Source organism: Saccopteryx bilineata, chromosome 5, assembly GCF_036850765.1.
Source record: "Saccopteryx bilineata isolate mSacBil1 chromosome 5, mSacBil1_pri_phased_curated, whole genome shotgun sequence".
Lineage (NCBI taxonomy): Eukaryota > Metazoa > Chordata > Mammalia > Chiroptera > Emballonuridae > Saccopteryx > Saccopteryx bilineata.
Window position 1 is genome coordinate 257,314,564 of NC_089494.1, and position 24,756 is coordinate 257,339,319.

Genomic DNA, 24,756 nt, shown 5'->3' on the forward strand with positions numbered 1-24,756 from the left:
AATAATGACATGAGGAATCTGTTAAACAAAGTAAAAGTTGCAAGTGGCTACCTCTAATGAATGGGAATCAGAAGTAGAGAACGAGGGGGAAGACTTCTATTTTTTGTTATATAAGCCATATGGCGATATTTGACTTCTTAACCTATTTACATATATTCTTAAAATTCATTTTATGTTAACCAGGTTGGAGGGAAGGTAAAGGTTTAAATATTGCAAATATCTTAATCATCTATATATATAAAAAGATTAGACAAATTATACACCAAAATATCAAACATGGTTATTTTATCTTGTAGAACAGTAGAATTAGTAATAATTTTAACTTTTTTTCTACTTTTTTCAGATTTTCTTTAATGAATCCATATGAATTTTGTAATAAGAAAATAAACTTTTAAAAGAAGTCCTATAGTCTGAAGGAAAAAAATCTTCATTAGAGATTTGCAGATACTCTTCAAATACTATAAGCAGCTAATTCCAAGGGCTAATTGTCCCATGAACTTCCTTTTATCACTGCAAGTTCTATATAAATATTATTTTTGTTTTATTTTCAATTTAAAAATAAGTTATAAGCCCATATTTAAAGTCCTAAAAAAGATACTTTGTGGCAATTAACAGGTTTTTTTTTTTTTTTTTTTAAATATTTTATTCAATTTTCAGAGAGGAGAGAGAGAGAGAAAGGGAAAGAGGGAGAGAGAGAGAGAGAGAGAGAAGGAGGGAGGAGCAGGAAGCATCAACTCCCATATGTGCCTTGACTAGGTAAGTCCAGGTTTTGAACCGGCGACCTCAGTGTTCCAGGTCGACACTTTATCCACTGCGCTACCACAGGTCAGGCAATTAACAGGTTTTTAATAAATACATATATGCTCTAAAAATACAAGACTTGAAGAAAATCTGCTGTTATTTCTGCCTGATGTTCCAGTTTAAAAAAGAACAACAAACCAAAAACCAAAAAAGTGAATGTGCAGTCTGTTGTCACTCAAATTGTTTTTTTTTTTTAAACTGAGTGTTCATTGTTTTTTAAAATTTTATTTATTAATTAATTTTAGAGGAGGGGGGGGGGAGAGAAGAGGGGAGGAGCAAGAAGTATCAACTTCCACATAGCCTTGACCAGGCAAGCCCAGGGCTTTGAACTGGCCACCTCAGCATTCAAGGTCGACACTTTATCCACTGTGCCACCACAGGTCAGGCTTAGTTAAATATTCAATGAAGCTTAGAAGAAAGAACTCAACTATGTTCTCAAATTTAATAGAATCACTGCTAATTAAGTCAACTACCTAAAAATAAATAAAAGTAAATAAAACTTAAAATTCATTATCCATGATACCATATTTTAAATAAGTTTTCTAAAACAAGAACTTTTAAAACGACATTTTCATAATATCCTTTTCAATCTGCAGATGTTCTCACTGATGACACAAGTTAAACTCTTACAAACTGTGGTTTTCTTACAATGAACTGAAGTCTGAGAAGATAGTAAAATAGTAAGGTATCAGGTATATCACAATAGTGATCATTTCTTAAAGCCAGAGTAGTTAATAAAAATGTATACGGCTTCTACACAAATGTAATTTATTACAAAGTTAATAATAATCTTATCAAAGGCCAGTGGTCTACAGGAAAAAGGGGGGAAGTAAATAGGAAGGAATGCGAAAGTTCTACTCATTTCTTTTAAAAATAAAAGGAATACGTAAGTTGTACTCATTTCTTTTAAAAATAAAAGGAATCATTTTAAAGACTGAAAGCATACAAAGCAGGACCTCCTTGTCCTTTTCAGAAGACATTCTAATCTACATGTTTCGTTCATACTCTTTTGGGAAGAGTGTGATTCCAGGAAACGTAAGTGGCTGTAAAACAAAACCAGTTCTGAGCAGTGCAGTCCCTTGGGGGGGGGGGGGAGAGCAGTGCAGTCCCTTGGGGGGGGCAGTGCAGTCCCTGGGGGGGGGGGGGCACAAGGAGCGACGACGGGACCGCTTCGGTGTGTGTGTCACGGGCACTGGTTTTATGGTGCATTGTGCTATACTTTAATACATGCCATTCAAGTTCTTACAATTTTTCATGGAGCTCTTTGATTTTGCTATCCTACACGAGAATTTCTCCATCAGCCTGCAATGCACAACCTCTAGGAGGGGCCCCCAAAACCTGCATGAGAAATGTACTCTCAAAATTATTCTAAGAATATCATCCAGCTCAAAAGGTTATTAGTAGGCCTAAAATATAAGTTCTCACTCTAGAGACTTTCAGAAATTCCTACAAGTTATTCTGCAACTTTGTACTTCAATTTTATGTTAAGTTCAGGCAAACAGACTTAAGGAAGAAGAAAAGTGGAACAGGAACAGACAATTTGGTACTATCACAACAAGTTATCACCTTCAGAAGCAATCCCTTATTTTCTCAGGGTTCTTTTCATTAAACTAAGCAAATATTCTTAGTTCAGGAGCCTTAAAAATAGGAGTTTCGCAGTGAATAAAAAGAAAGCTAGATATACAAAAACACAGTCAATAAAAAGTTTTAAAGGCATCCATTTCAAGCATTTGTTGGCATAAAATCATGCTCTAATTCCTTTTTCCTGAATTCTCTTTAATTATTCATGGAACATGGGTAATGGTATTATGACTTGCTGAGACAGATCCTACCAAGAACTGTTACATAAAGTGCATTTCTTCCTGCAATGTTCAAATCAACTTTGATGAGCTGAAATTAATTTTTTTTTTGTTTGCCCTTAAACTTTGGGCAAGGGATAAGCAATTTTTGGTAAAAATGCTTGCACAGTAAGACCATTTTTCAAATTGCTGAGGGCATGGAGAGAAGAGAGCTGAACAACAACTGCTGTCTTGTTTTTTGTTTAAAGTAGAATGAACCGACCCACTCACACATAAGATCACAGATTCCTTACTACAGGCATGCAAATACAAAGCTGCAAATTCACAAAACTATACCTAGTAAAGCATGCTTTACTTTAACCATTAAAAGAATCTGTTTCTTTGCAAAGGAAAACGTTTGCCAAGAATCAAAACAGTCATCAGAAAATCAGATGTTAATGGTGAGAAACCCCTGCAGAATAAACAAGGAGAGTGGTCAGTGCCACACACACTGAGAGGCCCATGAAGCAGTGTGCCAGTGTTCACAATGCAGAGCAAAGGACGGCACCCAGGCCACAGGGCAGGCTGCGTGTGGGCGTCGGGCTCCCCCAGAGCGCTATGCCAGGACTACTCTGCTTTCAGTTCTGCAAGTGACAGCTCTTCCACACATCTGGTCCCTTCATCTAGTTGACACTTTCCCTCAAGATTTTCTTCATCTTTGTGCTGCTAAAAGGCTTCAGGTGGCAGCGTTCTTTACTCCACATCTCAAATAATATCCCCTCTCCCCACTTACTACCTCCCTAAACACCTTATAATCTCCCTCCATAGTATATCTGACACTTTGTAGTTACATGTATATCTATACATTACACTGTATTAGTATATTATACGTATACTAGAATATTATACATATAACTATACACTCTCTATTCCCCAGCAGGCTATACATTTCACAAGAACAGAGAGCATGTGTGTTTCACACAATGTATGCAGCCAGGGTCCTGGACACTGCCTGGCACCAAGTAGGCACACTCAATGGAAGAAAGCACACTCAGAGTTCCATCTTTTTTTTTTTTTTCTTTTCTGAAGTTGGAAATGGGGAGGCAGTCAGACAGACTCCCGCATGCACCTGGGATCCACCCAGCATGCCCATCAGGGGGTGATGCTCTGCCCATCTGGGGCATTGCTCTGTTGCGACCAGAGCCATTCTAGTGCCTGAGGCAGAGGCCATGGAGCCATCCTCAGCGCCCGGGCCAACTTTGCTCCAGTGGAGCCTTGGCTGCGGGAGGGGAAGAGGGAGACAGAGAGGAAGGAGAGGGGGAGGGGTGGAGAAGCAGATGGGCGCTGGCCGGGAATCGAACCCGGGACTCCTGCACACCAGGCCGATGCTCTACCACTGAGCCAACTGGCCAGGGCCCAGAGTTCCATCTTTTGATGCCATCACTCAACATCGATAGAGCCCCAAAAAGACATGCTATGCCACCTGATGTGCTAAAGCATAAAAACCTTAACCCTAAACAATGGAGGCCCCTTCGGACATGTCAAAACACTGAGGACAGGAGCCACAGAAGCAGCAGTGGGAGAAGTATTTTGAGCTGAAGTAGGAGGGAGGGTTCTTACGTCAGTACACTCGGCCAGTGTTCAGGCCAGTTATCTGCCACTGCCGTCCTGTTCTCTGGATTCCAGAGATTTGCTTGGCTGCTATTCTTTCTACTGACACTAACTCTTACCTTGAGTAGTTTCTCTCTTTTCCTTTAGCCAAGCAGAACTGAATATAACTCTCCAGTTTCCACCTTCCATCTCTGTGGAAGCCAGCCTCCAGGATGGCCTCCACTGTCTCCTGCTCCTAGCATTCCCATCCCTTGAGCAGCAGACCCGCCCCCAGGGGAGCAGGCTGACCCCCAGAGCCAGGAGATGTCATGGAATGATGGAGTGAGACTTCTAAAGCGAGGTCATAGAAGAAATCGGGGCATTCCCCTTGAGCTTTACCATTCTCTCTGGGGGAATCGAGCAACTACACGGTGAGGACGCTCCAGCAGCCCTGTTGGAGGTCCACGTGGTGATGAACTGAGCTGCCTGCCAACAGCCACATGAGTGAGTCATCTTGGAAAAGGACCCTCCAGCCTCAATCAACCCTTCAGATGACTGCAGCCTCAGCCAGCATCCTGACTGCTGCCTCACGGGATCCTCAGCCAGAGAGCCAACCAGCGCAACCGCCCCTGAATTCTAATCCACAGAAATTGTGTGAGATAACCGTTTATTCTTGTTTTAAGCTGCTAAATTTAGGGATAATTTGTTGTGTGGCAACAGATAACATAATCTCTTATCAATTAAGTTCACAAAGAAATTGTCAAGAAACTTCCATCAATAAGAAAGCTCATTAAAAATTTTTTACCCTACAACTCCCTCCACCTTTTTTATTAATCCCATAAGGAAGACAAAGTAACTGTCTGCTTCTTTGAAAACACTGTAAAAGGACAGAATAAGATTCATTGTGTTTCTGGTAAAGAGGACAGGCTTTTCTGACAGACATGAAGAATGAGCCAGAGGAAACGGGCAGAGGGCAGTGCCACCCTAAAGATCAGGAATGGGAAGAGGGCACAACAAAACAAATCTAGAGACGAGATGGGTTCCCTCCACTCGGCAGAGCCCTGCTTGAGCAGATTTTACTGAGGTCCAGCCACGCCCTACCCGGAAAAACAAAACAGGAAATCATAAGAGGATGGGAGGAAGACCGGCAATGTAACACCAGAAGCTAGTTGAGTCTGCACTGGTGAGAAAGCAAGTAAAAGCTTCACAGGGCGGCACCTGGGTGTTAATACTGTTTTGAATAGGTGGGTCTACGATGGCAGCTCCCACTGTGCTCGTCTTTCGTCTTTATTCTGTTCACAGAAGGCTTCTCAAACGCTTTTCCTTTGCTCTTTGTTCCCCGCCACAGTAACGTGGAATATAAAACACTCCAGTTAGAAACAGACCTGTCGCTGTGATTGCTAGAGGAGGGCTGAGCGTGCCTTCCCCTCCCGGTGGCCAGAGATAATTTTTCCAAAGAAAAGAATTTTGAGTTCACTTGAGAATTTTTTTTTTTTTTTTTTTTTGGTTATCATTAAATTCCTCTTAGCCTTGTGCTGCTTTCACTTCCTTCCTCAAAGTCTTTCGAGGTCTCCCACCATCTTTATTACAACACAGGCTCGATGGGAAGAAAGGCTGGATAATTAACTGTGCAGCACAGGTTTCCTCTGAACATCTTCAAAAGGCCCTTTTCAAGAAGGCTGGGAAAAACGACAATGGATTTTTTTTTCCACTTTCTGGTAATTAACTATTACCAGTAATTAACTATTACTGGTAATAGTTAATGTTCCCTTTATTTTGTATTAGAATTTCTAAGAGTTTTCTTTCTTGATACTCAAGGAAATGGAAATTCTTCATAATCAGAAGCTATGGGATTCTATTCTAAAACAGAAGATCCAAGATAAAGGCTGCCAGAACTGTCAACGTCACAGCGGAAGAGAACAAGATCCTAATAATATACAAATCTTTTTTTAAAAACTAGGCTAGATTTTGGTTAGAAGCAAAAAATAGCCACAGAAAACAAATAAAACTGTCTTTATTAGTCTATGAGGAGAATTACCATTGCCACATGTCAGCCATCACTAATGAGTCCTTGGGCTTCTCAAGCTGCTTTCGAATTTAAAAAAAAAAATTAGGAAAACCAGAAACTCCATTATGACCAAAATCCATAAACAAAACAAAAATGTTTAGAGAGCTGATCAATATTGCCAAGTCAGCCCTGAGCCACCCTCTTGCTGTTGAACTCTGAAATTCTAAAATTTTTAGGTTAGAGTTAGTAAGGAAATTCTTACTTGGCTTTATAGAATTAAAAATGTAGAGAGATTACAAAGTAATTACTGGTTTTGATTCGAGGACAGATCCTGAGCCTCACCAACCAGTTCCACTGCTCCTGAACTGAGTCACAGAAACTGTGAGGCGATAAATACTTCTTGTTGTCTGAAGCTTCTAAGTTTTGGGATACTCTATTATGCAATAGTAGACAACTGATATTTCTCGTCATTCAATCTCACAGTTTGCTAGATTTTCACCATTAATATAAAAGGTAATGAGATATACTTATAAAGAAATGTGAACTAAATATTAAAAACAAAACAAGAATGCTAGTAAAATTTCTTCAGATAAAGTTAGTTAATAATAAAGCTGATACTGTAAGATCAGTGAGCTGATTCCTTTTCCTAATTTGCTTCAACTTTTTCAAGAGCTATCCTCTACCTCAGAGAAGCTACTATAAAGTATCCCCTTTTAAAACATTTGATACGAAACAGAAGAAAAGCAAGCAGGAAAGTTAATCTAGAACAATTCTAGGTTGGAATCACTGCAAACTGTGAATAAAAGTACTCTAAGAAATTAAAAAAAAATCTGTATTTGATAGAATTCTAGAACAGTGATTATATTACATACTTTTAGACCCATTCTTTATCTTCTGGTGAACTGCAAACTATCTCTAAACAGTGGCTTTTCCTTAAAAACAAGCCCAGAGAGGTAGGTTTACATCTCTCTGTATAAATCAGCATAAATCAGAATAAGCTACAAAGGAAAAAGTATGACATTTCACCAAGACAAAGGTTCATATTAACAAGTGTCACAGTATTTTATACGTGGCATAGGTGCTACTTAGTGTACTCAAGCTCTAAGCCAGGGGTCCCCAAACTACGGCCCGCCCGCGGGCCGCATGCGGCCCCGAGGCCATTTATCCGGCCCCCGCCGCACTTCTGGAAGGGGCACCTCTTTCATTGGTGGTCAGTGAGAGGAGCATAGTTCCCATTGAAATACTGGTCAGTTTGTTGATTTAAATTTACTTGTTCTTTATTTTAAATATTGTATTTGTTCCCGTTTTGTTTTTTTATTTTAAAATAAGATATGTGCAGTGTGCATAGGGGTTTGTTCATAGTTTTTTTTTATAGTCCGGCCCTCCAACGGTCTGAGGGACAGTGAACTGGCCCCCTGTGTAAAAAGTTTGGGGACCCCTGCTCTAAGCTTCTTTCATATACAAATGGTAAGAGAAACAGACAAATGTGGTTTTTTTAAAGTCACCTACCCTTAAGAGGATCATGCTCTGCTCTCATAATATCAATAAGGGAATTCTCCAAAGAGTGCATATTCAAACTGTCGTACATTCTACTTCGGTCCTAGAAGAGAAGAAATAAAGATTCAATGTAATCTATGCAGTGATAATGTACTATCTTAATCTTCTTACATTAAATAGGACATCTGATTACTAATCATACTAATAATATATACTAATCAGTTTGCACCCCAAGATAGTACTACTAATAACTAAAGATTTTTTAAATCATAATAACTCTCGTATTAAAGAACAATATAATACATTTATCAGCAAAATCACATATCAAAGCAATCTTATTTCATTGGCAGCATTAATGCAATGCAGCAAAATAATTTCTATTGCTATCATTCTCAGCTTATAAAGATTTCTGAATTATGCTATATACAGAAAGCATTTTTAATTGTTATTTATCTTAGACTTTTTTCATGTATCTGAGAAGACTGGTACTTGAAAAAAATATTTTTGGGGAAAGGACTTAATTCAATTGCACCATACTTTAAACATCTACCAAACATTGTATGTTATTTGACTTAGTCAGAATTTCACAATAATGAATGTGTAAACAAGTAAAATAGTAAAAAGCAAAAGCATAAAATAACAATATCAAAACAAACGAAAACCTAGAATATTTATATTCAAGTCTTGCTCTCTCAAGTCCTTTCATATTGGCCTCTGCGTTTTTAACCTTCCCTCCCATCCAGCTCCTGCAAAAAGGTCAGAGGAAGAGCAAAAGCATTCTCAGTTCATGAAGTTTCCTACCTCATCAAGTCTCAGAACAAAGTCTTTTGTGTCATTAGAAATTTTGTTTGCTGAATGTGAAATTCTTCAACTTGCCTAGTAGATTCTTTAACATTCGTGACTTTTTACAGTATTCTGCTCAATATACAATGTACTTGAACAAAGACACACACCACAGCCCTTGCCCCCAAATCACTAGAGAGATCTTCACCAAAATATATCAGCGTTCCCCCGTACCCACTGATATGTGCATAGGAGTGTGTGTGCCTGTGCAAGTGTGTGATTATGTGGCGGAGGCCAGGCAGGCCACTTTACTTCCTAAAATGATCAACATTTCTAACTCTAAGAAAATACCCTAAAAAATGAGAAGAACCATAAGTAGAAAAAGAGCCTCCACAGAAATCAGAGTTTGGCCCATCTTAACCTGGGTCCATGAGCTGCAAGAAGGATCATGAAATCTCTGAGATTATATACAACGTTCTGCATGTGCGTGTACAGTACACATCGTTTTTTCTGAAAAAAGGGTTATGGGTTTCATCAGTTTTTACAAAGGGGTTTACAATCCAGAAAAGATTCAGAACCAGTCTTTTAGAAAGCTAAAGAAAAACATAAGAAGCTTTCCTGAGACTATGTTGATTTACGGTATTTTCTCTACTTTGATATTTAAATTAGGGTTGTGAGCTTTATAAAGATAAGGGAGCAGAATCAGTATTATAGATTGAACAAGTTGCTGTCAAGAAATTTAACTGTGAAAAGTAACACTGACTGATGAAAGAATACCAGACAAAAGGTTCTTACTCCAGTTTCAGCACCAATGAGCAATAGTGGTGCCCACCCCCGTAGTATTTTTACTTGGACTCCTGTGGTAGAACACACCCATCAGAAAGGGGTTCTCTAGGAAACAGCCTTGATTGCTGAGGGAGGTGCAGAGAATCACTGAGCCATTAACAGCGAGTCTCAGACTCAGCATGCTTTAGAATCATCTGGAAGGCTTGTTAAACACCCGGACTGCTGAGACCCATTTAGAGCGCCTGATTCAGTAAGCTGGAGTGGCCTGAAGTGTATTTTACCATCAAGTTCCCAGGCAATGCAGAGACTGCCGGTCAGGACCGTACTTTAAGAAGCATTGAGCTTCTTGATCTTAAGTTACTAAATCTCTTAGGACTCTATTCCATCTTCTAGGAAAGAAAATAACCAAGTCAAACTAGAGGATACCTAAAATCTACTTCTAAAACCATGTACAGAACATCAAAAGACTCCAAGTACTATATAATAAAACCGGAACAGAGAAGAGCATGGCCCTTCAGCAAAAGCGACACACAATTTTCATAACCCATGCAAATATTTTCATCTTCTGTGCTTCCACTATACTTTGTTCATAACTAATTTTTAAAAAATTTCCTGCCTCTCCCACTAAACTTCAAAGGTGTTGCAACCTTTTAATTATGGAATATACCCTGCTTTCAAATGTTTGTTGAATAGTACTTTTTCTTTACCATAAAAACTTTGCAAAAATGTTTAAGTTGAAGTTTGTGAGGGCAAAGACTGTATTTTTATATGGCAATTATGTAAGACTATATATAAAGCCTTCCCAGAATCCTCCACAGGATAGGGAGGTACTCGAATGTTAATTAAACTTAGACAAGCAACAGATTTTAACGTGGCCTTGCTATTCAACTTGAATTTCTGACCATACAATAGGTGCTATTATATTCAAAGTTCCCAGAAATGTTTAAAATAGAATTTTAAAGTATAAATTTTTATGATAAAAACTTCATATAATTAAATAAAAAAACTCTCAGAATGTATGCTGTATCAAATAGGTTCTAAGACACAGTATATTATAAATTCTTTACAGTCTTTTTACCTGAAATTCTTGGTAAGAAAATAGGTTACAGTTCAGGGCTATCTTCTCAGGGTGAAGATACAGGCTATGTATACCCCATCTTCAGTCAACCTATGAACTTAATTGATGGTGACCATTACATCAACATCACTCAAATATTATTATTAATTATTATTATTTTTTTGTGTGTGTGGCCACCCACCTCCATTTTAAGGGGTTTGATCCCCTCTTGTTCAGAACACAATAAAATTAATGAAATAATCCTATATGCACTGTCAATGGGCATGGGTAATATTTAAGGCCTGAAGGAAAGCTACTCAGTGGGTAACAGTGACCACCACACAATCAACTCCAGAAACTGCTATACAAAAATGGTATATGTATTTCAATAGCTTTAGCTGTAATGCCTATATCCCACTGAAATAGTGCAATACCCACTATAAGGTTGCTTATTTTCCTTCCCAGAAAAGTCTTTCTCCATGAAACAAAGTCCTACTTCAGCAAAGAAAATAGCAAAGCTCTGTAAAAACTATCAGCTTTGTTTTACTTTGTTACTCATCATCAGCATCCCACATGATTTTAAAGCACCTAACACAAAGAACTCATGACACTGCAAAATTGCTATTTGGATTTTATGAGATCTACATGTACATGTTTAAAAAAATGGCTCATTTATACATAAAATGTGAAGAATCAAAATCTGACTGCTAAAAAAAACCAAAAAACAGAAAAAAGAAACAAATATGATTGTAGAACACTTATGTATCCTAAAATACAAATATCAGAAAAATTTGTGTTCACACAAACTGCCATTGGTTTAAAAACCAAATTGAAATCCTGAAACCATTTTAAAGTAACCATGAACACAACAGTACTAATTAGCATAAATGGAAAATCATAGTTACATTTATTGCTACATGATTACTTGAAAACTGCCAAGATATTTCAAATAAGAATCTCTATAAAGATGTTTACTTCAACCTATTTTATTTTTTTTTTCCTTCTTTTTTTTTTTTTTTGAAGCTGGAAACAGGGAGAGACAGTCAAACAGACTCCCGCATGCGCCCGACCGGGATCCACACGGCACGCCCACCAGGGGCTACGCTCTGCCACCAGGGGGCGATGCTCTGCCCATCCTGGGCGTCGCCATGTTGCGACCAGAGCCACTCTAGCGCCTGAGGCAGAGGCCACAGAGCCATCCCCAGCGCCCGGGCCATCTTTGCTCCAATGGAGCCCTGGCTGCAGGAGGGGAAGAGAGAGACAGAGAGGAAAGCGCAGCGGAGGGGTGGAGAAGCAAATGGGCGCTGCTCCTGTGTGCCCTGGCCCGGAATCGAACCCAGGTCCTCCGCACGCTAGGCCGCTCTACCGCTGAGCCAACCGGCCAGGGCACTTCAACCTACTTTAAACAGGAAAACCAAAGAATCAACTAAATGGGCTTTCAGAAACTGAGATAACAGAATCCCACAACAACGAACTGGTAAAAATTAAAAAGCATTGGTGGAAAAGCTATAATATCTTATATTCTGATATTTTATTGCTTATTTGTAAACCCAGGCATTTGCCACAAAAACTTATAGAAATGACAGTAAATTCCTAGAAAAACTGAAAAAGGCAAAAAACACAAAGTAATCATAATCTTAAAAAAAGGATGGCCTGAGAAAAGATGATAAACACTGGAAAATAATTAAGACAACAATAAAACAATTAGTACAAGAGGAATTCCAAATCAATTAAAAGGGAACTTTTTATGAGATGTCATATTTTTGCTTTGATAAAGCTAAAACCCTGTTCTATTTCAAAAGAAAAAATAGTGGTCAAGTAGAACACTTCCCTCTTGACAATGAAGTATTCTCCCAAAGAAAAAGAACAAGATATATTAAAGAAAACTCCATATCCTCATATTTAAAGATATACCAGATGCTTGAGCATGTATTCTTCTGCCTAAGTACAAAGATTATTTCTGTGTTTAGCTCTCCAGTTTTAAAATAAATAAGCAAAGTTTTGCTAATATTTTCCTCAACTTGACTAGAATACTGATGATCCACTCCTGATCCCACACTGCTAGTGCACTGAATTAGCAGCTCAGGTGGGAATACTCTGCCTCACTATGATACACAGCACTCAGTGGCATACTCTCCCCTCTTCTCTACTGGGTCCACACAGATGCCCCCTTCTTCATCCCACTGGACTTTCACCTTTCCAATGGTAGGGAATAGAATTTTCCCCTAATTGTCCCAAGAGTAATTAAAACACTACCACATACATAATGAACATTCATTTCTTAAACTGCCTTATGATTCTGATCCTCAACAAAGTACTATTAACAGTGGTTCTGAAAAAAAATATTTTCATAATTTTAAAAAACTCAAATGGACAAAGCTAGTCTAGAAGCCAGAAGGGTTAAAGAAAATGGACAGGGAAGTAGAAAATACTGCTGTAAGAATATATATATATATATATATATACACACACACACACACACACACACACACATATATATACACACACACACACACACACATATATATATATATATAAAGTATAATTAAAGAACTGAACACAGGACAGTAAATGTAAAAAGAAAGAATCCATTACATAAATATGTGTAGAGAGCCCATTCTCTCTCATTTTCAATAGGTGCAATGGTTTGGTGATCACCAATGGCCTGAAGCTCATGTAGTTTAACAACAATTTAAGAAGTTCTTTATTAAATGAAAAATTAGTAGTAGACTTGGTCTACTACTGTGTATTGTTTATTATGTAACGTGAATTAAGACTCCAAATAATATATTTTTCTGAAAGAGGTGTCCACTGTATCATTTATCACATTATCCTAACACCCTGAATTTTAAAGATTGGCATATAATACCTTCAATTAATTCAAGGTAGTTTATGTGACATGCTCAAGGACTGCGGCAGAACGTCCATGGAGCACAAGTCTAGAGCTGACTATACTAATAAGCCCCAGCCAGAGGACAAGGCAACACCCAGCTCACAGGCTTCCCCCGTGACAGCAAATTTAAAGCCCTGATGTTTCATGTACAAAGAACTGACGGACTATATAAAAACCTGTAAGTAATAACCTCAGTTACAGTATGTCTACTCTTTGACTTAAAATACACAAGTGTTAATAAATAGACTGCAACCTTAACATCTAAAGGAAATGAATTAATATAGAATTCACACTTTTGAATATGATTTCTTGCAAGGGTAATTAGCTAATATGGTTTTAAAAAATAATTCTTAAACTTAAAGAGATATCTAATATTCATTTTAAAGTCAGAAATGTGCACAATAATTTATATTTGTTTTTAAAAGTTTTAAATTTGAGCATTTTTCATAAAAATTCAGTTATTTAAAATAAGGACATATCAATCTAAAAATTTTACATACACCTGAAATGAAACCAATCTATAAAGCTATTTCTTTCCCATTTACTAAATTCAATCAATCATAGGTAAGCCGTGAAATATCTAGGTTTAAGAATGAAGGCTTCGGCCTTGACTGTTGGCTCAATGCTAGCATGTAGCCCAGTATGTGGATGTCCTCGGTTTGATTCCTGGTCAGGGCGCACACAGAAGCAACCACTGGCTTCTCCACCCCTCCCCCTTTCCCTTCTCTCTCTCCATCTCTGTCTTCTCCTCCAGAAGCCATGGCTGGGTTGAAGCAAGTTGGCCCCAAGGCACTGAGGATGGTTCCATGGCCTCTACTTAAGGCACTAAAATAGCTTGGTTGCCAAGCAATGGAGCAGAGGCCCCAGATGGGCAGAGCAACCTCCCATAGGGGGCTTGCCGGGTAGATCCAGTTGGGGCATATGAGGGAGGAGTCTATCTGCCTCCCCACTTCTCACTTAAGGAAAAAAAAAAAAAAAGAATGAAGACTTCAGTTCTGGAATTTAGTATTTTTCAGGCCTAATCAATTTGAGACTAAAGGAAATAAAAACTTAAATGTTTTAAAATAATGTATTTGTTAACTAAAATTTATTAGTGTTAAAATGGTGTATATGATGCAAAAGGATTAGAGATGAAAATAATCTTTCCAGATATTTAAGTGCTAAGTATTTTCTATAATTTTAACTTTGCCAAATAGTGAAAAACTACCCACCGGTTTAAGATACCAATTAAAGCTTGTAGCTGCTGCTGTATTTTTAAGAACCTCAACTTCAAATACCTCAACCTTTTATGGTAGAAACAGAACAAACTTTATGTAAGTCCCATAAGGGTACTCAAAGGAGACAACCCTGTTTCCAGGACCAGTGGAGAGGGCATATACTATCCCCCCACGGCTTAGAGCCAATCAGTACCCAACCTTTCCCCTCAAGAAATCAAGATCCTTGAATTCTAAAAATAAGGGGGGTGCGTTGTGTAGTAGGGTGCAGGGAGGAGGGAGGAAAAGAAATGGCCAAAGAGAGCAGAGAAAGTGTAGAGCCACCAAGGCCTTCCACGACCCAGTTCTTGATTCTCCTTTCATAACGAGACTACGACCCACACTGAGGAAGGCCTACACACGGTGTCATACAACATCCTAAAGATTGTGAGAGGAAGATAATGCCGCTTTCAAACCTCCTTTCCTTTCAGTTTAGTTCACTTTTCACTATCTTTTTTTAATCACTGTCTTCAAATGATCACATTAAATCTCTTGCTCGTGAGGCCATCGGGAATGTCAATATCTCAGCAATTAACAAGAACAAATCCAAAACTTTCATCAACAAAATGAATTCATTGACTTAAAACCCTCGACTATAAAATAGGTAAAGGCAGAGTGGCCTTGGCTGAAGTCTGAATGGGAGGACTGGAGGCCCTCTCCCGGGACAGCCCGGAGCAGCTCTGCAGAACCCACGCTTCAGGCTGCCTTTCATCGCCTCTGCGCTCTGGCATTCCACCAACGACACCTTCTCAGCAAGCTATTTTCTCAATACAGTCCTCCCTCCCCCAGCCCACGGGCCCTTTCAATGACAGCTAATCTGTCTTCTTTCTGCTCTGGAGATACACACCCCTCTCTTGTGTGTATTCTATTATCTTGGAATCATTTTGTCTCTTCCTTTCTAAAAATATGTCCCTTGACACCTCCAAAAGAATGATAATTTTTCTTTCCTCAAACACCATCTCCTAGGCATTTATTTATATAATCAGTTTGAATTACACAGAAATGCTACCACAAAAATGATACTGATGTGGCCTAACCAAAGCAGGATGAGAATGAGTAGAAATAAACGGCTAGCTAACTTACACTAACAAGACAGTAAGTTACAAATTACATGAGATGACTTCTTATATCTAAGTGGAGATCCTGGCAGGGCTACTTTGGTAAATAGGTAGGACTTGTCTGAAACAAGTGGGGAGGCTGCTTATTGAAGTTACTGCTAACCATCCAGATTAGAATGCTATTGACAAGTATATTACTCGTCTGTTAATACAGTCATTACTTGTAAAACCACCCCATGTATATAAGGAAGGGCCTCAGTTCAAGATAACACAGCTCCATTCAGTGGACTCCCATAATGTCAACTCTGTGCTCATTCAAACTTGGGTTCGTAGAAAAGACTCCTCATATGTCAGGACTGAGTTTTGTATCTATCCTGTAACAATTCTTATCACTTAGTACCCAGTATGCATTCAAATGTAGGAAGAGAGATTGCATTTTGTCACTACAAAGGCCAGCTTTGGAAACTGATATATGGAAGAAGCCAATATATGAGCAATAATAAAATTTAGAAAAATACTGTACCTTAAAGCTTTTTATCTAGTTGAAAAAGCCCAACTAAGATAGGGCTTTTTAAAGAAATATATCTCAAGACCAAAGTAGCAGATTTCATGAAAAAATTTACTAAGAAATTTGTAAAACACTGATGAAATGTTAAGTCAGAGGTTAAGTAAACATGATTTTGTATCCAATTGCAAATAATTTTGAAAGGAGATATCTATTCATTTGAATGATGTTTAAAGCCAGGTGCTCTTAGGTATATAATTCCTTTTTCCAAAAACAAATTCATTATGTTTTAAAAACATAAAATGATTATGAATTACTTTTCAATACAAAAACAAAGCATTTTATATTAAATAGTTTAAATCAAGTGACCCTTTAAAACTAAATTGCTTTAATGCTCTCTGACATAGACTTAAGTAGGTATAATCAGAAAATAAATAATAAATCCTCCTCATAATGTAAATACTAAACTCCTAGCCCAAATCCTGATAAATATACACTGTGCAGCCTACCTGGTCTATTCTGGATGTTCCGGCTGCAGTGCACCAACTATCTTGGAGTGAATCTGAGCCCCAAGCTGGTAACTGCAAACTAGATCTCACCTTCAATAGCATAGAAGTTTTCATCAGAAATAAGCAGTTCTCTTCCCCACACCCACCCACATAAAAGAAAGGAAGAAAAAAACAACAACAAAAAACAAAGTTCTTTCATCTTATTCCATCTTCTAAGGTTTTAGGGGAAAAAAACCTTTTATTTTAAATAGCCTCAAAAAAGTTTCATTAATCTGCATTTTTAACAAAATACTAGAAGGCCTGAAAAAATGTTCATCGTCATAACTATTAAGCCACGTTTAGGAAAAAAGCCATTGAACCAAGTAAAGACAAATTTTAACTTGTCTTTTAATTTGATGTAAAAAGCTCTAATATTATTTTGCCATAATCTCAGCTGTACTAAATATATTCTCATACATATACAGCTGACCATAGTTAAATGTGCAGGATTGTGAACATTTTAGTTTAGCTATATTGTAGGAGTAACTCATATTTGTGGCCTGTTAAAGATTAATACGTTAAGGCATTCTTAAGGAGTTGCCAATTAAAAGTTTCTATATGTATTTAAGGAATACAGCAAGTATTTTTATACTTTATGAAGTTTATGTTCTATTGCGTGCTTACAGAATTTTTATAGTGCCAATTTTCTTCGTATAGATATTTTATCCTCCGATAATGAAATTATATATGCTTAAAAATTAAAACTTTTTTTAATCCATTAATTTTTACCAACTACTACTACCACCACCACCACCCAATTTCCAATTCTGAAAGATTAACATTAGAAATAAGACCATTTACATACCATTCTTACCTGTAAGGGTAACAGTGTATTACTATTGTTGTCTGTTCTGAACACATTGTCTTCAATCCAAGATTTGGGCGTCAGTGATGGAGTAGAGCGAGTAAATTTCGGTGGTGCTATGACATTACCAGAAAAGGGTTTTTTCAGTGGCGATATCTGATTCATAGTTCCTGGAATGCCCATGTTTCCAGTTCTGCGATGATCTCTGCCATGCATTGCTCCCCAGGACATACTTCCAGTGCCCCAGCCACTGCTCTGATGGTTGCTCCAAGGAGATTGTTTCAGAAGAGGCTGGGGAAAACACATCTACTTAAATGGTAGGCATTAAAGAGTGGATAATTAAAATTCAAATTTTAGACCTGAGCTAAGAATTTATATGATTTCTAAAAAATGAAAAATAGAATATACAGAATACATCCTTAAACTACTTACAAAAAACTTGAGGTCTTGCTATATTAAACATTTATTTAATGTGAGCTGAGTTTTCGTCCTCTGGTCTACTGTAAATTATCAGTCATGACAATTACTAAAATAGACTCATGCACTTAATTTTTTCCCTTCAGAGATCATGTCATATACATGACAAATATGAAGGAAAAAATGCATCTAAATTGAAATTAACTTTGAAGATCGTTAGAGATACACCTTACATTGTGATCTTAAAGCAACCACGTCCCGCTAAGCACACAACTGAAAATTTGGTCTTGATTAATCAAAATATACCAACTATAAGAGTGAAATATTTAGACTGTAAAGTTTCCAAAACAAGTTGCATCACTGCAAAAGTGAATAATAGTATGTTTTGGTATTATTATTCTGTTGTACAAATTAAAAGAGGTCTTTTGGGATAGGGACAACATAGAAAATATGTCCTTTTCTGCACTGTTTACTGAACTCTTAAGATGTTTTATTCCAGTTTTAGTGTAGTTTCTTTTAAAGTGCTTTTGTTTGTTTTTCTTTTCACTTTCCGTGAACTGTTAAGCAATTATCTAATGTTACCCATAGGTGGATCCACTGAGATATACAAAAATAAGCTACAATATGCTTTGAGTATTCTAGCAAAGATCTTAATAACACAAGTCTCTAACTTCATTCATTTCCAAAAGTAAATTATATTCCAAACTAGAACACATGCAAAAAAGTTATATCATCAAAGAAAAGAAAACCCACCCAAAGCCTCTAATTGGAGGTTTTTAAAATGTATTAATTGCCAGCAATTATGTTATCAAAAAGGCTCACAGTTTAATAATTTTGTGGTAACATGTAGCCAACGCTAAGTATAGGACCATGCAGTTACTCTAGTCAATAAATACAGCATCCTTAAAATCAATCCGCCTTTCACAAGACAAGGAAACCCAACCTGATACGTAGTATAAACACTGTTTTCTTAAATGCTAATGCAATCATGAAATCTACAGGACCGGGTCACCCTCCACACAGTTAGAAAGCACAGCTCAGGGACCATGGGAAATCGCTCTCGGCCCACTCTTCCTCGCTGACAACAGGGCTCTCTCAGTTCTCCCCGATCTGAAACTCCACGTGACAGCTGTGCGACCTCTCACACTCACCGCCAGACTCATCTTCTGACAAAAAGCAGCTTATAGCTAAATACGGATCATGGTACATGGCTCTCTAATGTTCCACACATCACGGCTTTATGAATTCAAAATAAAACCCTGTAATTTTCTGTAGCAAGTTACCAGTTTAAAAAAAAAACAAACAGAAAACGAAATAGAGGACGACGATGACCCTGACACACAAAAGACAGTTATTTAACATTATGCAAATCATGAAAAAGTGGAGTGTTTCAAAATTCTCCATTTTCAATCCTTCCAGGCCAAGTTCTCCTTTCTCAGGGAGAAACCAGGGATTCAATTTCAATAACAACAACACAAAACCTGTTAACTGTTGCTCTGATGAATTTAAATCAACTGTATAATTGTCGCTTCGGCTAATTTAGATAGTTCTTCACCCCTTTAAAAGGTCAACAGCTGGAAACTTCAGCAGGGCGAAGGAAAAAGTTCCCCGAGTATAGGAATCACTGGTTAAGGTCCGCCGCCGCTTCTCCCCCAACCCTTCATCGCGACAACGACCTTACACAGGACGGTCGCCATCGTAAGTGCTGGCTGGGTCAGAACCAGAACAACAGACCCTTTCAATGTCAACCCACCCGGCCTGCGGTCACCCCGGCATGGCACCGGGGGGGGGCTACAGGCACGTCTTCAGTGGGAACGGCCGATGCACGGCAGCCCGGCCCAGTTATTTCACAATTACGCCGCCCACTCGAAACAAACGCGGGTCACTCGGGTGGCGGTTAAGGCCACCGGCAAGGTGTTCCCAAGTCTCCCCTTAGGGGGAAAACTCCGGGCCGGATGCTAATTCTGTATGAAAACCCGCCCGTGTGACCCAAGAGCGCGTCTCAGTGGAAGCTGCGGGAGCCGCGCCACCCGCTTCTCTCTCAAGTCGTCGGACGCGGCCCGCGGGGCGGCGGTGGCGGGCGCTCGGCCGGCCGTCCCTCTCCAGCCGCCGGTCCTCGGGGCCGCCGCCGGCCAGCTGAGAGCGAAACGGACTCGAGAGAAAGAGCGTTCCCGCGGGTTGCCTCCCGGGACGGCACGCACCGTCCCGGTCACCATCGCCCTCCTTCTCAGGCCCGCTTCCCACAGCCGCTCCGCCGAGGTGGCCGCCCGAGCCTGCTGGCGCCGCGTCCCCGGCCCGTCCCCGGCGCGGCTCCCGGGACCCAGGCGCCCCGGCACAGCCGGCCAGGCGAGGCGACGGGGCGGCGGCCGCGAGGGTGGCCCGCGGCGAGGGGCGCGCGAGGCGAGGCCCCGCCCGCCGTCCCCGGCCCCACCGGTGCTCCCGGCGCTCGAGGGGGCGCCCGGCCGCGGCTTCCTGCGCGAACCGGTCTGCGGGGCGGCACAACCCCCGGTGGCCGCCGCCGCCGCCCGCCTGCCCCGCCCCGCCCCGCCGGGGACTGCCGTCCCGAGCCCGGCCCCGCTTTCCGTCCCCCGGCCCCCTGTCACTGGGGCGAGTAACCCCCGTCGCTCCTTCCCGGGCCACCCGGGTGCGCGCCCGCCGCCCGCGCCCGCGCCCGCCGCCCGCCGCACCTGGTGGTGGTTGTAGGAGTTCCTCTGCTGCAGGAAGGCGGCCGCCGCCGCCTGGTGCTGCTGCTGGAGCTGCGGGCTGACGGGCGACCTCCGGCTCGGCGGCTGCTGCGGCGCCGCGGGCGGGGCGGCCGGCTGCTGCGCTAGGTTCATGGCGGGCGGCGGCGGCGGTGGCACCGCGGCTGCCGAGAAGGGGCCGCCGAAGCCGCCGCCGCCGCCGCCGCCTCCCCCGCCGCCGGCCGGCACGCTGAGCCCCGCGCAGCCGTGCGGGGACACGGGCGAGAAGCTCGGGAAGAAGGCCGGGTTCATGGACGACTGCAGCCCGGGGTAGAAGCCGTTCTCCGAGTCGGGGCTGGGCGGCGGCATGGCGCTGAGCGAGCCGCCGCCGCCGCCGCCCGGGGTGGCGGCCGAGGAGCCGGGCTGCGGCTGGGGCGGCGGCGGCTGCTGGGGCGGCGGCGGCTGCTGCTGCTGGGGCGGCTGCTGGGGCTGCGGCTGGGGCGGCGGCGACGCGGTCTGCACCGACCAGGGGGTGCCGAAGCCGGGCAGCGGCGGCGGCGACGCGGAGCCGCCTCCCCCTGCACCTCCGGGGGGCCCCCCGCCGCCGCCGCCGCCCGGGTGCGGAAGGTCCGGGCTCTGCAGGCTGCCGAAGGCGCCCGCGCCGAGCGCCCCGCCGGGCAGGAGGTTGCTGGGGCTGTTGAGCAGAGGGTGGTTGGGCGACTCCATGGAGCCCGGCGCGGGGTTCACCGGCGGCGTCGAGGGGGCCAAGCCCGCATTGGGGGGCTCGGCGGCGCTGCCCTCGCCTGCGGCCGGGGTCTTGCGAGGGCTGCCCGCACCTCCGTGGCGGCGCCGCGGGGCTGCGGGCGGCGAAGGCTGGAGCGGCGGGAGCGAGGGCAGGTCGGCCGGGCGCTGGCGAGGGACGAAGTCCTGCCGCGGGAGGTGCGGGTGCGGGAGGCTGAGCGGCGGCTGGCGCGGGGCGAGCGGCGCCGGCTGGAGGGGCGGGCCGGGCAGCGGCGGCGGGCTGAACCGGCCGGGACGGCGGAGCGGCGGCGGCGGCGGCTTCGAGTCCGGAGGCTGGGGAAGGTGCGGAGGGCTGAAGTCCTTCCTCTTCTGGCTGCTCAGCTGCTGCTCCTGCCGCCGACTGAAGTCCTGCGGGGAGGAGGCGCGGCAGCAGCGGCGGGAGGAGGCGGAGGCGGAGGCGGGGTGGTGCAGACTCGGTTTGAAGTCCTGGGAGGGGAGGAGGTGGGTCACACCCGCGTTCGTGCCGCCGCCGGGGTGGTGGCTGGGGAGTTGCTCCGCGGCCACCGCCCCCGAGAGCGGCCGCGCCGGCGGCTGTGTCAGCCCCAGCAGCAGCTCATCCTGCATGGTCTGCCGGTGCGCCGGGCACGGGGAGGAGGAGGAAGCGGCGGTGGCCGCGCTGCCCGCGCTGCCGCAGCTGAGGGGGACAGGGAAGGGGGAGGCGGCCTCCGAGAGCCCGGTGACAGGCAACGGCGGCGGCGGGAGCGGGCCGAAGGGCGTGGCTGAGGGCAGCGGGGCGGCGGCCGCGGCGTCAGGACGGTACGCCCCGCCGCCGCCCCGGGACCCGGGGCTGCTGCTTCGGATCGGGGCGGTGTGCGGCACCCCAAACCCGGACTCCCTCATTTATCAGGCCGGCGGCCACGGGAGGGGACGTGCCCTGTCCGCTGCCCGCCGGAGAAGCCACCAGATCTGGGCGGCGCGGCCCTGGTGGAAGGAGGGGGAGTCAGTGAAAGCGGGACACGGTGATTGAGGCAGGGGCACCGGCTTCGGCCCCGCCACCCCTCGCGGGGGCCACCGCCGCCTCCCGAGATGGGCTCGGGCACCGCCGCCGCCGCCCTGGCCGCTTAAGAACCCCGGAACGTGCGTCAGCGCCACCTCACAATCGCGCCGCCCCCCGCGGTGCGTCCCGGCACGCGCTGGCGCGGGACCGCCGCGCCCCCGCTGCCCCGCCCCCGCCCCGCCCCTCATTATTATGCAGGCTCCGTCGGCGATGCGCTCGCGCCCCCGGGAGGCGGAGCCGAGGGGCGCGGGAGCGCGCGGCGTGTCTTGCTGGGCCCTCCAAGCCCAGGGAAAAGGGATGGCTGGTGGCGGTGGCGGTGGCGGGCGGCTCACTGGATTCGGAGCCACGGGCGCGCGCGAGAGAAAGCGAGCACGCGCGGGCGGCGCGGACGATTCCGGGGCAACGGCCCCTTCTGCTCCTGGTCGAACGCGCCCCTTGCCGCTCCCGTCCGGTCGCGCTCGCGGCCCCGCCTCCTTCGTGTCACCTCCGCCCCACCCGCGGTCACGTGAGGCCTGGCACTATGGACAGGGCCGTCCCGGAGACTGGGCCTTCCCAGGGAGGGGCTGGCCCGCGGGGGAAACTGAGGCCAGGAAGTCCGACTGGGAACGGCCCCCCAGTCCTGGTGGCTCAGTGACCGGTCCCTCTGGCCTTCGGCCTGGGCTCTGGGGTCCTATGGCCGGCTCGCCTGTGCGGGTTGCCTTGCAGATGGCCGGGCGGTTCGCTGCAGCCCGGGCCCGTGGGCCCAGACATGGAGCCCTCCGGGTTACCCTGGAAAGCGCCTCCTCGAGCTGGTTTCCCGTTTTAGCCTCTCCTTGGCGTGCTGTCATCCAGTCCTGAGGCCACGTGAAGGTGTTTTCTGTAAGGGTAAACATGCAGCCCCCGCTGTATACCAAACATTTTCACTCCAGTAATGAGGAACAAAGTCCTTGGAACCTGACACGGCTCCCTGTGGTGTTTTACCCACACAGAGGCATATAATAGGTTCCCAGGCGAGCTCCCATGGTAACCCTGGGCCAGCTCCAAATCGTCCTGTTTCATAAAAGCACTTAATGTGCTGTCATCAGGACTGCTGTGTGTGGGACTCCTCCCCACCACATTCAGTCTGCCATCCCCACCCCTTACCCCCAGGGAGACTAATTTAAACATTTCCGAAGCTTTATGAATTCGAGGGAGAAAAAGAGTTCTCACATCCGGGGAAAAAAAAAAGAAGCTTCTGACTCAGCAACAGACTTGTTGAGGCTTGCAAATGGAAGGGGACACAGCTTTTCCATGGGAGGGCTCTTCTTGGAAGCAATAGAAGAGGAACTAATCTTGCCTATTTCCTTTCATAAAGAAAAACTTTACAGCCTTGACCGCATATTTGGTTAGAGCGTCCTCCCCATAAGCCTTCCTGGTCAAGGAACATACAAGAATCAACCAATGAATGCCTAAATAAGTGGAACAACAAATGTATGTTTCTTTGTCTCTCAAATAAATAGTAAAAAAGTAACCTTTGCCTACAGAAAATTATTTAAGGAACTAGATAAAGAACAGCAAAGTATCCACATTGCATAAAATATATGGATTTTTTTGTTCCTGTTTTGCAACTTTTTCTGGGCACTTAAGGAAGTGAAACTACTGAATGAATCCAAGAATATAGAGTACTCCCAGAGAGATAGAAAATGGATTCACACTCTACTTGATTTTGATTTACAACTGGGCTAAGATTAAATAGTGTCATAAATTAGTGTACACTTACTGATGTAGGCAGAGTGTACATTTTTATGAGCCCTCATTTTCTTAGTTAAATTTCATTTCTACTTTTGTAGCTCAGTGCTTCAAATTTAAATAAAACAGAATAAATACAGTAGAGAGAGAACAACATTGCTAGAGGGAAATAGGTTTTACATATAATGTGTATGTCTGGTAGCCCCTCTAATGAACTAAGTGTAATATTGCCTTTAAAATAAGGGAGAAAATACTTAAAAATTCATAAGTGATTCAGAAATTGGTCAGGTGAATAGAAAATTAGTTTGAGTTAATAATCTTAAAGCCATTTTTAACAAGCAAAATATAGAACTGGAGAAGTACTTTATTATTCTAAATTACATTGTCCAGAAAATAAACTGAGCTCCTTGAAATTAAAACTATAAATGGTCATTGTCACAGCACCTATTGACACATTTATTAATGTATTTTATAGGAAAAAAGCTTTCAGTAATCAAGGCATACAAAGTCTTAAAAATGAACAAATTTTTTTTTTCTAAGTAAAGTTATATTTGATTGGAATCAGCTGCAGACCCAACAACACATTGGAAAGAGGAAGGACATATAGGCATACACTTTAGCTCAATCATCCATTAAAATTGCAGAATGCATACATTTAAAGGCTGATTCATGACATTCTGGGCTAAGTTTTAAGGAAAAAAGAGATTTCTTGATGTCTGGCACTGGTTTTAGAGGATTCAGAGCTCTTCAAAATGGAAGGGAGCCATCAGTTTGGTACTACATAAGGTCAA

The 24,756-nt window shown here is 43.4% G+C and overlaps 1 protein-coding gene across 6 annotated transcripts in view; it reads right to left on the reverse strand.

Annotated features, from left to right (window-relative positions):
* CPEB2 (cytoplasmic polyadenylation element binding protein 2) overlaps positions 1–22,235 on the reverse strand; it is a 61,713-nt gene extending 39,478 nt beyond the window's left edge. For 2 of the 6 annotated variants that reach the window (XM_066278630.1, XM_066278629.1), the window contains exons 1-4: positions 20,467–22,235; positions 17,372–17,653; positions 16,519–16,608; positions 7,687–7,777 (exon numbers count right to left, since the gene is read on the reverse strand). In XM_066278630.1, coding sequence (XP_066134727.1) covers positions 7,687–7,777; positions 16,519–16,608; positions 17,372–17,653; positions 20,467–22,101 — 2,098 coding nt within the window. In that variant the 5' untranslated portion in view covers positions 22,102–22,235. Of the gene's footprint in view, positions 1–7,686; positions 7,778–16,518; positions 16,609–17,362; positions 17,654–20,466 lie in introns of all 6 variants that reach the window. The other 4 variants (XM_066278634.1, XM_066278632.1, XM_066278633.1 and 1 more) reach the window with 2 other exon arrangements.
* Positions 22,236–24,756: the final 2,521 nt, after the last annotated feature.